The sequence below is a fragment of the Medicago truncatula genome, chromosome 3, assembly GCF_003473485.1.
Source record: "Medicago truncatula cultivar Jemalong A17 chromosome 3, MtrunA17r5.0-ANR, whole genome shotgun sequence".
NCBI lineage: Eukaryota > Viridiplantae > Streptophyta > Magnoliopsida > Fabales > Fabaceae > Medicago > Medicago truncatula.
Genome location: NC_053044.1, coordinates 8,959,949 through 8,975,509, shown reverse-complemented (window position 1 = coordinate 8,975,509; position 15,561 = coordinate 8,959,949). Strand labels below are relative to the sequence as shown.

The window sequence follows — 15,561 nt, the reverse complement described above, 5'->3', positions numbered from 1 at the left end:
TCTTTTTCTTCCCTCTATTTTTCTCTTCTGTTGTTGTAATCAGTCTGTACTCAGAGCACTCTTAGGCTACATTTAATTGAGTAGATGAAAACTGGAAATCAGAAAAATGAAGCATTTTATTGGGAAGACAATGCAAATGATACTTGCATGAGAATCAATTAGCTTCGCTAATCGAATGATTTTTGAGATGACAAACACATTAATATAGACTTTCTCTCTATCAGGAATAATATCAGATCTTGAGATATCATGACCAGCTATATCAATTCAAATGATCAGATAGCATATGTCTTTACTAAATTCTAGATTTGTCCTCAAATAAATTACATATACAAGAAGTTTAGTGCATACGATATAAATGTAGAGGAATATTTGATATGAAATTAAACTAACCTTTTTTTTTTTTTGGTACAAAAAATTAAACTAACTTTATTCAATTCCTGGTTCATTTGATATTTGATATATGACACTTTGCTGGATGGGGAGCTTCCATGGGGTTTGGATCACAGTCTACGTAAAAAATTGGTTTGGAACTTCTAATTCAAACTTGTTCACTGCTCCATCTTTTCTTCATTGGAATGATGGAAAAATTAGATAGAGAATTATTATTAAGTAATAAAGCAACAATAAACATTGACACAAATAAATATGACTCTCATCAAAATTGACTAGAGAATATAAAAATTATCGGTTTTGACTGAAGCGTGCAAAATCACTAGGCGTATTTTGCCACCACATAGTTACCCGATGTTTGGTCTCATAGTTGTGTATAAGACTGTGTAAATGAAGTCATTACGTAGAAGAAGTGACAATTTTAAAAACATACTATTCAATTCATTTATAAAGACTACACTGATTTTCTTTTATAATATAATTATAATGAGTATGTTATTTGAACATCCTTTTATATAGAACCTTGTTAATTTTTTTATGATGTTACCTGATTATTTATCAAAATATTTTTCGAGGTATTTACCTAACATAAGTGCTAAAGTCTTACAAGCAAATGGTAGATGATTAACAATAAATAAATTAAAAAACATGTACCAAAAAAACATCATAATGGTTGATGGTTAACAATAAACAAATATAAGATTGTGTGTAACCAAAAAAAAAATATAGGATTGTGTGTATTTAACGTATAGTACGTAGGTTTTTTTTTTTTTATCAAACGTATATGCCATAGTCTTGAATCTTGATATACGTGAACAAAGTGTAAGTGGTAGTAGGTGATTAACAATAAACAAACATCATAATTAAGTGGTAGTAAGTGATTAACAATAAACAAACATCATAATTCATAATGGTAGTAGGTGTTGGATTTTTGTGCTATATTTGATACAATAAGTGGCTCATTTCGATGCTTCTCTGTTCATCATTCATTCACTCACTCTCTGTGTTCATTCTCTCTCTTTTTTCTTATTCCAGACAGACTTAGCTAGTTGAAGAAACAAGCTCAGGTAACTCTCTCTTTAATATTTTGATTTCATTCTCTCCTATTTTGCTGTAGGTTTAACATCCAGATCAAAGACAACTCATAATAGTATCCTACCTTAATAATTTGATACCCCAAGATTTAAGTTAAACTTCTAAGACTTCGTTTCATTTTAGTTCTTAATTTCACTCGTTTTTTTTTTGTAATATTATGGAACTAAAATTATCTTTTACCCTTAAATTTAATATGTTAGGTTCTAAAAAAAAAAAACTTTTTATATTTGGCCCGTATGTACAATTTTTGCTACCTTTGCTGTTGATTGGGGTAGCTATATATGTTGGTGATTTCCAAAATAATGGAATCACTTTAGAACCAAAAGTTGTAACTCTTCATGGGAACCATTCATATACATTGGAACATTATTATTTATTATTAATAATGAACCATGACATTGACTCAAGTATATATGGTTATAACCTTTGGCAAAATGGTGCTTAATGAATCATGACATTGATTCAAGTTAAAGAGGTGCTTTCTCTCATGTGAAGAGTCATATAATGCACTATAAATGCTTGACATTTGGGCATTAGTTGAATATACAAAAACCACACAACTACACACAATTTGGACAGAATTTTGTTACATTAACAACATAATTCTTCATCATTCTATTATTCTAAATCATCCATCAATTCTCTAATGCATGAGTGAATTGCTGGAACCATAAATCTGTAAAATACTGTTAGGAGATACGCTTGGTGTGGTTGTGCAATACACGTCAAGGAACTCATAGTATCCTGAAGGGGATTCGCCGGTCATTCCTATTGCATCCAATATACATTTATTGGTTGGGGCGAATCGAACCTAAAGGTTAGTGTGGCAACCCCATACGCTTTGAGTTTTACATGCATGATCATTAAACATTTCAGGTTTCAAGTGCAGCAGCCTCTTCCCAACAAACAAGATATATAACAATCTTTAGGTTCGATTTCTATGGCTGCTTCATTGAAAGAAATGACTTCTGACTTTGTTAAGTTGGAAAAGTTTAATGGGGGAAATTTCATCCGCTGGCAAAAGAAGATGAAGTTTCTTCTTACAACATTGAAAGTGGCATACGTTCTGAACATGGCAAGGCCTGAGGACAAGGATGATGAAACCGTTGCTGAGACAAGAGACAGGCAGAAATGGGACAACGATGATTACATCTGCTTAGGACACATCCTGAATGGTATGTCTGACTCTTTGTTCGATATCTACCAGAGCAGCCCTTCTGCAAAAGACTTATGGGACAAATTGGAAACCAGATACATGCGTGAAGATGCAACAAGTAAGAAATTTCTTGTCTCTCATTTTAATAATTACAAAATGGTAGATAATAAGTCTGTTATGGAACAATTATATGAGATTGAACGTATTCTTAACAACTACAAACAACATAACATGAATATGGATGAAACAATTATTGTATCATCCATAATTGACAAACTTCCTCCTTCTTGGAAAGATTTCAAACGAACCATGAAACATAAGAAGGAAGACATTTCTCTTGAGCAACTTGGCAATCACCTTCGTTTAGAAGAAGAATACCGAAAACAAGAAGGTATTAAGAATCATGTTACTTAAGAGAAGGTTCATGTTATGGAAGAAGGAAATTCAAGCAAATCTTCCAAAAAGAGAAATCATGAAAATGATAAGTCTCATCATAACCACAATGGTAATAACAACAAAAAGAAAAGGAAAGGTGAATGTTACTTTTGTGGGAAAGCAGGACACTTCAAGAATGAATGCAGGTTCTTTAAAAAGAAGAACAAAGAAAAGAATTCAAGGGCAACAAATGATGATTTTGTTGCGGTCATTTCTGAAATCAACATGATTGAAGATGTTGATTCATGGTGGATAGACTCTGGTGCTACTCGCCATGTGTGCAAAAACAAGAAAATGTTCAAGACCATCAATAAAGATGTGAGTGTTTTGTACATGGGAAATGATTCAACTGTGCAAGTCCAAGGAAAAGGGACCATAGAGATTGAATTCACTTCTGGAAAAACACCCACTCTTAAAGATGTATTTTATGTTCCTGAAGTTGGGAAGAACTTGATTTCTGTACCATTACTTAATAAGAATGGGTTCAAATCTGTATTTGAGGGAGATAAATTTATCCTCTCAAAGGGTGTGTGTTTGTAGGAAAGGGATATTTGTGTGAGAATATGTTCAAATGTAATGTTGCAAATATTAATAATAATAATAATAATAATAATATGATTTCTGCTTATATTGTTGAGTCTTGTGATTTATGGCATATGCGATTGGGACATATTAATTTTAGAAAATTGGAGGATATGATGAAATCAAATCTAATTCCTAATTTTGATAAAAATTTTGATTCATGTACTACTTGCATGTTGACTAAAATTACAAGACAACCTTTTAAAAGTGTTAAAAGAAGTTCTAGGGTGCTAGATTTAATTCATTCAGATGTATGTGATTTACATGGTTGGCCCACCATTGGTGGTAAAAAGTATTTTGTTACTTTCATTGATGATTGCACTCGATTTTGTTATGTTTATTTAATGCATTCAAAAGGTGAAGTTTTAGATAAATTCAAAATATTTAAAGCACAAGTAGAACTTCAACATGAAACTTTCATTAAATGCTTTAGAAGTGATAGGGGATGAGAGTTCTATCATCCGAGTTATTTTGAATCCACTGGTATTGTGCATCATGTAACTGCACCATACACCCCACAACAAAATGGAATAGCAGAAAGGAAGAATAGAACTTTGGTAGAAATGGTTAATGCCATGTTGTCCTATTCTGGATTATCTAAAGGATATTGGGGTGAAGCAATGCTAACAGCATGTTACATCCTAAATAGGGTTCCAAACAAAAGGAATAAAATAACCCCATATGAACTTTGAAAACAAAGAAAGTGATGACAGTCCGTCATTCGCTATTTCTAGAGTCTTTTTTATATGTATTTTGATCACAAATTGGAGTTCACAAGGCAACTTATGCAGCAAAAGAGTAGAAACTAAAAAAGGGCATCGTGTTACGATTACTGAAAATTGTGTCACGATTTGGAGCTTTCAAGAAAGATTCATTCGACATTGATTAAAACGTATCACGATGGCTATTTCGTGACACGATTTTAAGGACACGTGGCAAGAGAAAATATGATCAAAAAGAGCAAAACAGGATGTGTCAAGAAGCAATGGATTTAAGAATTTATGGGCTTATGTTTGATCAAGAGAATTCAAGTGTCGTTAATTGAAAAAGCAACTAACTAGGTCACTTGTGTGATATATATATAAGGGCAAGCTGCACAACACAATACCATTCACGTTTTGTCACAAGTGAATCACGTTTGGATATAAAGGGAGGCACGGATCCCGATACCAGAAGGCAAGAAGCTTCAACGCTTTGGCACTTTTTCGGAGAGGGAAACGGAAACAAGCAGGAAGTGACATCACGCATCACAAAAGAAAGCAACATCCAATTGAAAGAAAATTGAGGTGCACCGTCAGCAACTACTGAATTCTATCGATTTATTTTCTTTTTATGTTATTTGCTTATTTGATCATGTCTAGCTAGTTTATTTTGATTAGGTCTGAGATGATTTTGTGTAACCCTAAATTGAACCATGTTGCTGTGAAACTCTATTTATTGTGAATGACAATTTAGTTTTTATTCAATTCAATTGTGCTTAATGCTTTTTATATCCTGATCAAATATAAACATGATTTAGTGAGAACGAATGACTACTGACCCTAGCTTTCGACTTATACCTAATTGAATTGTTCTAATAAACATGGTTAGTCTAGGAATGGATAATCCTTTATTAGTGATACTAGGTTAACGTTTTTAAACCTTCAAAGATTATTAGACCACCTAAGGAATTAGGGGCTGTAGTTTGAGAAGAGGATTCTAACTCAAGGGATTGATTAGGACTATTTTGTTAACTATCATGGAACTATAGAATCATTCACAAGAATAGGTGCAGTATACCAATTAGGGAAACATAGATGATTCGAAAGACCTAATCTCATCTCTCTTTATCTTTTCCAAAACTATCTTTATTTTCTGTTTATTTAATTTTATGCAATCAAATCAAATCTACAAACAAAATAATTTATAAATCCTAAATATTTACTTTATTTCTAAATTGAGATTAACACATTCCTCATGTGAACGATATTTTTACTACTTCGATAGTATTTAGTACACTTGCTAAACAAATCTATCAGAAAGCTTACTCTTAATTATTTGAAAGTTTGGGGTTGTAGAGCAATTGTGAAAGTGCCTGAACCAAAAAGAAAGAAATTGGGTGAAAGAGGAATTGAATGTGTATTTTTAGGCTATGCAGAAAATAGCAAAGCATAAAGATTCTTGACTATTGAATCGAATGACTCATATTCTGTTAATACAGTAATTGAGTCAAGAGATGCAATTTTTCAAGAAGATAGATTTAACTCAATTTCTTATCCCAAGGATATTGTTCATTCTAATGTTCAAAATTTAGAAAACAATGAATCTGATATAGATACATTGGATGGTTCAGAACTTAGAAGAAGTAAGAGGATCCGGAAAGAGAAAGATTTTGGATCTGATTTCTTCATGTTTCTTGTAGAAGGAACAGGTAAATCCATAAATAGTTATGGACCAATTTGCTTTAACCTTGAGAGTGATCCGGTAACATATGAAGAGGCTATAAAATCTCAAGATTCAGCTTTTTGGAAAGAAGCTATTCAAGAAGAAATGGATTCAATTATGGGTAATAAAACTTGGAAAGTGGTAGATCTCCCACCCGGATCCAAACCGATAGGCTGTAAATGGATCTTTAAAAGGAAAATGAAAGTGGATGGTACCATTGATAAATTCAAGGCTAGACTAGTTGCTAAAGGATTTACGCAAAAAGAAGGCCTTGATTATTTTGATACATATGCACCTGTTGCAAGAATTGCATCAATCAGAATGCTAATTGCACTGGCATCCATCCATAAGTTTGTAATCCATCAAATGGATGTTAAAACTGCTTTCCTAAATGGAGAGTTGGATGAAGAGGTATATATAAAACAACCGGAAGGGTTTGTGATCAAAGGTCAAGAAGATAAAGTGTGTAAATTAACTAAGTCTTTATATGGGTTGAAACAAGCACCCAAACAATGGCACCAAAAGTTTGACCAAGTTGTGTTAGCCAACGGATACATCATAAATGAATCTGACAAGTGTATTTACAGTAAATTCCAAAATGGAAAAGGTGTCATGATTTGCTTATATGTAGATGACATGTTGATCTTTGGTACAAGTATAAATGAGGTTGAAGAAACTAAAGCTTTCTTATCCAACAATTTTGATATGAAAGATTTAGGAGAAGCTGATGTGATTTTAGGAATTAAAATCATAAGAGATGGTAACCATATTGGTTTATCCCAATCTCATTACATAGAAAAGGTGCTTCAGAAATTCAATCATTTAGATTGTAAACCGATCTCTACCCCATTTGACCAAACTGTCAGTTTGCAACCAAGTAAAGAACACTTGCACGCTGTGAAAAGAGTATTAAAATACTTAAAGGGAACAATGAATTATTGTTTAACATATAGTGGAGACCCTTCTGTTTTGGAAGGATACACAGATGCTAGTTGGGTAACGTATGTTGAAGATCATGCTTCCACAAGTGGATGGATCTTCAACCTTGGTGGAGGTGCAGTTTCTTGGGGTTCAAAGAAGCAAACATGCATTGCCGACTCCACCATGGCTGCAGAATTTATTGCATTGGCTGCAGGGAGTAAAGAGGCAGAATGGCTAAGAAATTTATTGTATGACATACCAGTTTGGCAAAAGCCAATGGCGCCAGTATCCATACATTGTGATAGTCAATCCACACTATCAAAAGCTTATAGCCAAATTTATAATGGGAAATCAAGGTATATTGGTTTAAGACATAGCTATGTAAGAGACTTGATTTCTAATGGAATAATTTCCATCATGTTCGTAAGAACAGAGAAGAATCTTGCAAATCCTTTGACGAAAGGTCTGACAAAGGATATGGTGTTGAAGACATCATTGGGGATGGGACTCAAGCCCATATCTAATTGATTACCAATAGTGGAAACTCAACCCACACTTGAGTAGCATCAAGTCTTGGGTTCAATGGTGAAAGTACACTATTAGAGTAATTGTAGTACTTGACAATAGATACATCCCAAAGGTAAAAGTACTTGGACCATAAGAAGAAAAAAGGTAGGATGAGGTTTTCCTCTCAATGGACATATAGCATATATTTCCTGGAATGCATACTTATGGGGCATTCCCGATATAGTCTACCTATGTGAGAATGAAGTTTGGCCGCTTCACGGAGTTTAAGGGCTTGACTCTTAAATTCTCATGAAAAGGGATATATGACACAAGGCCTTCTTAATGTGTCATCTTACAAGTCTCTTTATCAATGGTACCGAGATTCTATGTGTAAGTTATGCACACTTGTTCTAATGGATAGTTGGTTCAAAGCTTGCCTACCATACTATTTGGGAATGAGCGCAAACTTAACTTACTAAGTAATGGTTCAAATCGCGAGATACCATTATCTGAAGGTATAGAATTTCCGGATTTATGTGATTTAGTATTTTGAAAATGGTGGGGTATTGTTGGTGATTTCCAAAATAATGGAATCACTTTAGAACTAAAAGTTGTAACTCTTCATGGGAACCATTCATATACATTGGAACATTATTATTTATTATTAATAATGAACCATAACATTGATTCAAGTATATATGGTTATAACCTTTGGCAAAAGGGTGGTTAATGAATCATGGCATTGATTCAAGTTAAAGAGGTGTTTTCTCTCATGTGAAGAGTCATATAATGCACTATAAATGCTTGACATTTTGGGCATTAGTTGAATATACAAAAACCACACAACTACACACAATTTGGACAGAATTTTGTTACATTAACAACATAATTCTTCATCATTCTATTATTCTAAATCATCCATCAATTCTCTAATGCATGAGTGAATTGCTGGAACCATAAATCTGTAAAATACTGTTAGGAGATACGCTTGGTGTGGTTGTGCAATACACGTCAAGGAACTCATAGTATCCTGAAGGGGATTCGCCGGTCATTCCTATTGCATCCAATATACATTTATTGGTGGGGGCGAATCGAACCTAAAGGTTAGTGTGGCAACCCCATACGCTTTGAGTTTTACATGCATGATCATTAAACATTTCAGGTTTCAAGTGCAGCAGCCTCTTCCCAACAAACAAGATATATAACAATATATACATAAAACATATATACTTTTTTTTTTTTACAAGAAGAAACTTATTGCATTTCATTCATAATAATAGTAGAGATACAAGATGAAATCCTAATATGAATATGAAAACTAGCATGACGCAAAGCCATTATAGCAAAGCTATAAGCGACTTCATTGGCTTGTCTTCGAATAAACCTAACATCAGAGGTTACTAAATCAAAAGCTAACAGGTGTCTACAATCATTGATAACTGCGCTGAAATTAGAGACGTCACTTTTACTGCCATAAAGGCTATCTACCATAATTTTGGAATCAAGCACAAAGTCCACAATTCCTAGCTGCAGATCGCGAACCCAGTACATGGCTGATAATAAACCTAAAGCCTCACCCAACTCCACATCAAGGAGAGGAGACATCCATTTAGTCTTGGCCAAAACATAACGAATGGGTACTATCCTCGCCAAAATCATCACACACTGCACACCTATCAGTACACTGAACTCCTTTTGATTGCAAACAGATTCTTGTGGGCAAACAATTACGACAAACTTTCCATAGGAAATTCTTGACCTTTGGGGGCAATTTTAAACTCCAAATACAATTTCAGTTATCCGACACACGGTATTGTACAACTGCCAAATCATGATTTAGAATATTCTTGACCTTCGATCTTCAATTTTCATGTCTTCATAACAAGCTTCAAAAAAAAAAAAATTAATTCAAAAGGCACAAAATTGTATTCATTTTCTAATCAAAGTTGTTACTTTTTATTTTTATTTTTATTCAAGTTGTTACCTTTTAGTGACATAAAAATGCAAGACCCAACAACATTTCAACCCATGAAACCAAATTTTCCAGAACAAGAACATTGTAAAAGATATTGGACAAAATGTGGTGCTTTAAGGAACATACCAGTTGGTGTTGGAACAAGAAAAGTTACAAAACTTTCATCAAATTCTAAACGTTCAACAACACCATCTTCATCTTCTCCATCAACATCATCCACTTCTTCAGCAGCAAAAGTTTCAGCTTCAGTTCCAGAAATTGACCCGACCCAGATTCATGTTGACCCGATTGTGAGAAATTTTGGTGAAGGTCTTCTTCTTACGCTTCTTAGCTCCACCACCAAGACGAAGATCAAGGTGGAGAGTGGATTCGTTCTGGATGTTATAATCGACGAGAATGCGGCCGTTGTCCAAGGAAGGTGCACGGAAGCTACGAGATCTTGACGACGGCGAAGTTGTATCAGGAGGGGTTGTCATTGGGAACGACGGCGGCGTCTTCCAAGGGGGGAGACTCTTCCCGGAGATAAGATCCGGCGAGAGTTCATCACCTCGCTTCCTTTTAATTTTAATTTTTTCTGATTTTTTTATATTATTTAATATCTTTTTTTATTTATTTAATTTATAAAATGATTTTATGACATTTTTAATTTCTTTGTAATTTATTATTTACACACGTGGCATGCCACGCAGGCGTTGACTAGGTCAAAATTGACTAAAAGGATCAAATTTGCAATGAGGCTAAATCTTAGGGGGCCAAAATTGTAGTTTTTGTATTTAGGGGACCAAAATTGCAAGTTTTTGAAAATTAGGGGGAAAAAGTGCACTTTAGCTTTTTTTTTTTTTTTTTTTTTTGTCTTAAAAACATACATACTTATTAAAACAAAATGAAAAAAAAATTCGCCCATATTACAAATACGACAAAATTTAAATTTTATATCAGGTAAAATATTAACTAAACCCATTTGGGGTTGGCCTAGTGGTTGGCTTGGGATCTTCGAGTTTGCTCCTCCAGAGGTCTCAGGTTCGATTCCCTCTGGTGCCAATTTCGGTGGGCTAAGTCCATACAGAGCTTGCTCTGGCTTTAAACGGGGCCCCCGCAAGTGGGCAGTGGGATTGGTCCCCTCGGATTAGTCGATTCTTGAATCGGATACCGAGTTTTCAAAAAATAAATAAATAAAATAAAATATTAACTAGCTAGTGTCACTAATAATAATAACCGAATTGATAACACCCATTTAGGGTTGGCCTAGTGGTTGGATCTGGAGTTTAGGTTCGATTCTCTCTAGTACCAATTTTGATGGGCAAGTCCATACATAACTTGCTCTGGCTTTAAATGGGACCCCCTGCAAGTGGGCGGTGAGATCGGATTAGAGATCCTTGGATCGGAGAATTGTGCATTGATTACATTGAATTTTCAAAAATAGATTTTCTCTTCATTAAACTAATCAATCATCTATAAATATTGTTTCATTTAATTTTACTTGACAGAAAGAACATATTTCCATTTTGCAGAGGGTTTTAAGACTTGTTATATCATGGCAGAGTTGGTAGCTGGGGCATTTCTTCAGTCTTCCTTTCAATTGATTATCGAGAAGTTAGCTTCGGTTGATATTAGAGACTACTTCAGTAGTAACAATGTTGATGCCCTTGCGAAAGAACTTAATATTGCACTTGATTCTATCAACCAAGTACTAGACGAAGCAGAGATAAAGCAGTACCAAAACAAATATGTGAAGAAGTGGCTTGATGATCTTAAACATGTTGTTTATGAAGCAGACCAACTATTAGATGAGATTTCTACTGATGCAATGCTAAATAACCTGAAAGCAGAATCTGAACCACTTACCACCAATTTATTGGGCTTGGTTTCAGCTTTATCTAGAAATCCATTTGAATCTAGGCTCAATGAACAACTGGATAAACTAGAATTTCTTGCAAAGAAAAGGAAAGAGTTGAGATTGGGAGAAGGTCCTTGTGCTAGGAATGAAGGCTTAGTCAGTTGGAAACCTTCAAAAAGGTTGTCATCTACAGCTCTCGTGGATGAGTCGAGCATATATGGTCGAGATGTTGATAAGGAAAAATTAATCAAGTTTTTACTTGCAGGCAATGATAGTGGCAACCAGGTTCCAATAATCAGCATAGTCGGTTTAGGAGGGATGGGTAAAACCACCCTTGCTAAGCTTGTGTACAATGACAACAAGATAAAGGAGCATTTTGAACTTAAAGCATGGGTCTATGTTTCAGAATCTTTTGATGTTGTTGGACTCACCAAAGCAATTCTCAAGTCGTTTAATTCTTCAGCAGATGGTGAAGACTTAAATCTACTCCAACATCAACTCCAATACATGCTAATGGGCAAGAAATATTTGCTTGTTTTAGACGATATCTGGAACGGGGATGCGGAACGTTGGGAGTTGTTACTACTTCCCTTTAACCATGGATCTTTTGGAAGTAAGATTGTCGTGACAACACGTGAGAAGGAGGTGGCAGATAATGTCCTGAAATCGACAGAGTTATTTGATTTACAACAATTGGACAAAAGCAATTGTTGGAGTTTATTTGTGACACATGCTTTTCAAGGAAAGAGTGTGTCTGAATATCCAAATCTTGAATCAGTTGGTAGAAAAATAGTGGAAAAGTGTGGAGGGTTGCCTTTAGCTATAAAATCATTGGGCCAACTTCTGCGGAAAACATTTTCTGAACATGAATGGATTAATATATTGGAGACTGATATGTGGCGTTTATCAAAAGTAGATCACAACGTTAACTCAGTACTGAGATTGAGTTACCATAATCTCCCTTCTAATCTAAAGCGTTGCTTTTCCTATTGTTCCATTTTTCCCAAGGGTCATAAATTTAAAAAAGATGAACTGATCATGCTTTGGATGGCAGAAGGTTTGTTGAAGTGTTGCGGATCTAACAGAAGTGAAGAAGAGTTTGGTAATGAAAGTTTCGCTGATCTTGTGTCAATTTCTTTTTTCCAACAATCATTTGATGAAATATATGATACATATGAGCACTATGTCATGCATGATCTTGTCAATGATTTAACAAAATCAGTATCTGGAGAATTTAGTATCCAAATAGAGGATGCTAGAGTGGAACGTAGCGTTGAAAGGACACGTCATATTTGGTTCTCTCTTCAATCAAATAGTGTTGATAAATTACTAGAGCTAACTTGTGAGGGACTACATAGTCTGATACTAGAAGGCACCAGAGCTATGTTGATAAGCAACAATGTACAACAAGATTTGTTTTCAAGACTAAATTTTTTGCGGATGTTATCATTTAGAGGTTGCGGTCTCTTAGAACTAGTTGATGAGATAAGCAATTTAAAACTTTTGCGTTATCTAGACCTCTCTTACACATGGATTGAAATATTACCTGATACCATTTGTATGTTGCATAATTTGCAAACACTCTTGCTGGAAGGCTGTTGTGAATTGACAGAGCTCCCTTCAAATTTTTCCAAACTCGTCAATTTACGTCATCTTAAACTTCCAAGTCATAATGGACGCCCTTGTATTAAGACGATGCCAAAGCATACGGGAAAGCTAAACAATCTTCAAAGCTTGTCATATTTTATTGTGGAAGAGCAGAATGTATCTGATCTTAAAGAGTTGGCAAAACTAAACCATCTTCATGGAGCAATTGATATTGAAGGGTTGGGTAATGTTAGCGATCTTGCAGATTCTGCTACTGTAAATTTGAAAGATACGAAATATTTAGAAGAATTACATATGAAGTTTGATGGCGGAAGAGAAGAAATGGATGAGTCAATGGCTGAAAGCAATGTGTCAGTCTTGGAGGCTCTCCAACCAAATAGAAACTTGAAGAGGCTTACCATCTCAAAATACAAAGGTAATAGCTTTCCAAATTGGATAAGGGGTTATCATTTACCAAACTTAGTATCTCTTAATCTACAGTTTTGTGGATTATGTTCTTTGTTGCCACCACTTGGGACACTCCCCTTTCTCAAGATGCTTTCTATTTCAGACTGTGATGGAATAAAGATCATAGGTGAAGAGTTTTACGACAGTAGTTCAATAAATGTGCTGTTCAGGTCTCTTGAAGTTTTGAAATTTGAGAAGATGAACAATTGGGAGGAATGGTTGTGTCTTGAAGGGTTTCCTTTGCTTAAAGAGCTTTATATAAGAGAATGTCCCAAATTGAAAATGTCCCTGCCTCAACACCTTCCTTCTTTACAAAAATTGTTCATTAATGATTGCAAGATGTTGGAAGCATCAATTCCCAACGGTGATAATATCATAGATTTAGATATAAAGAGATGTGATAGAATTTTGGTAAATGAATTGCCGACCAGCTTGAAAAAGTTATTCATTCTTGAAAACCGGTACACGGAGTTCTCCGTAGAGCAGATTTTCGTCAACAGTACCATTCTTGAAGTGTTGGAGTTGGATTTGAATGGCTCTTTAAAATGTCCCACTTTGGATTTGTGTTGCTATAATTCTCTTGGTGAACTTTCAATAACAAGATGGTGCTCCTCCTCCTTGTCTTTTTCACTACACTTGTTCACAAATCTCTATTCTCTATGGTTCGTCGATTGTCCGAATTTGGATTCATTTCCAGAGGGAGGTTTGCCTTGCAACTTGCTTAGTCTTACAATAACCAATTGCCCAAAACTGATTGCTTCAAGACAGGAGTGGGGACTCAAGTCCTTGAAATATTTCTTTGTTTGTGATGATTTTGAAAACGTGGAGTCCTTTCCAAAGGAGAGTCTGCTGCCACCAACTCTTTCGTATCTTAATTTGAATAACTGTTCAAAGCTCAGAATAATGAACAACGAGGGTTTTCTCCACCTTAAATCCCTCGAATTTCTATATATCATCAACTGTCCTAGTCTTGAGAGATTACCAGAGGAAGCTCTACCCAACTCCCTTTATAGTTTGTGGATTAAAGATTGTCCATTAATTAAGGTGAAGTACCAAAAGGAGGGAGGAGAGCAGCGGGATACAATTTGTCACATCCCTTGTGTTGTTTTTTTTGAGGGAACATCCCTTCTGTTATGATTTGACGAAAATTTATACATTTGGCAGAGGAAATGAGATGTTGCCGCAGGCAAGTACAAGCCTTATGCTATTTTTCTTTTAACTAGTTATTTTTAATTTTGACATAAGAAAGTATTAATGTTTTTTGTTTGCATAATGATAAGACTGTGTTTCCATTTATAAGTAATTTTATGTTAAATGTTGAATGATGAGATCTTCGTTCCTTTGCTCCTAAGGTGATTTTGATTCAATGTTATGTTTCACTAACTGTTGTTTCATTCATTTCTTGTCAGTTTCCTGATTGCAAATGTCTCCTGAAACTATTTTACAAAGATCGTGTGCATTGTGTGATGTGAGGACTCGGGCATCCTCTTCAACCTCTGACTCGGTGCTCAGAAGTTTCATTTAATTTTCAGTCTCTTTTTAATTTACTGTATGTATGTATGTTCCTTCAAAGTTCATACACTACTTTCATTGCAGTCCTTCTGATTGGATTCAAAACGGTTGCTCAGTGTTCGTAATCTTTGATCGAAATTCATTACTTTTCTCAGTTTGTGAATAGGTCTATCTATCTGCATCACTAGGTGTATGTATCTCTATTGAGAAACTGTGCTTTTTATTGGAAAATATAATTTTGGCAACACATTAATTTTTGTCCTTTTTGGAAGTCATTGTAAAAGATCCTTTGTACATTATTTATGAATGCTTTTCTTATGCATCTGTGATTTCCTTCTTTGAAAATGATACTAAATAATTTTGAAGGTTTTATTTGATTCTTTTTTCTTTATCACAAAATATTGATTTCTCTTGTGTGTTAGGAGTTGTTTGTTTCTTTTATTACCTTTAAGCTATGAAAATACAACACAAACACGGACACGTGTCATGACACTAACACAAAAACATAGACACCAATAATAATTTAAGAAAATGTAAGCAATTTATGGTATGGGTCGGTTTTAGCAAACCCACGCGTGTCAAATACAATCTTTCGATCTGAAGTGTTAGTGCTACATCGCCTTCAAGTCCTATTCTGGTACTGCTGAACTTTTAAATTGATTCTTAGAA

The 15,561-nt window shown here is 34.7% G+C and overlaps 2 protein-coding genes across 2 annotated transcripts; both read left to right on the top strand.

Moving 5' to 3' along the window:
* The first annotated feature begins 1,265 nt into the window (after nt 1-1,265).
* Nucleotides 1,266-7,534, top strand: LOC11424688 (retrovirus-related Pol polyprotein from transposon TNT 1-94). Its single transcript, XM_039831876.1, is given in 5 exon segments — nt 1,266-1,460; nt 2,365-2,762; nt 3,204-3,604; nt 3,607-4,364; nt 5,680-7,534. Coding segments are annotated over 4 exon segments (3,348 nt in total). The 5' UTR covers nt 1,266-1,460; nt 2,365-2,428.
* A 3,168-nt stretch (nt 7,535-10,702) lies between these two features.
* On the top strand, nt 10,703-15,128 carry LOC120575735 (putative disease resistance RPP13-like protein 1). Its single transcript, XM_039831364.1, has one exon. It carries the CDS (start codon nt 11,023-11,025, stop codon nt 14,515-14,517), a length of 3,495 nt encoding a protein of 1,164 aa, XP_039687298.1. The 5' UTR covers nt 10,703-11,022; the 3' UTR covers nt 14,518-15,128.
* The last annotated feature ends 433 nt before the right edge of the window (nt 15,129-15,561 follow it).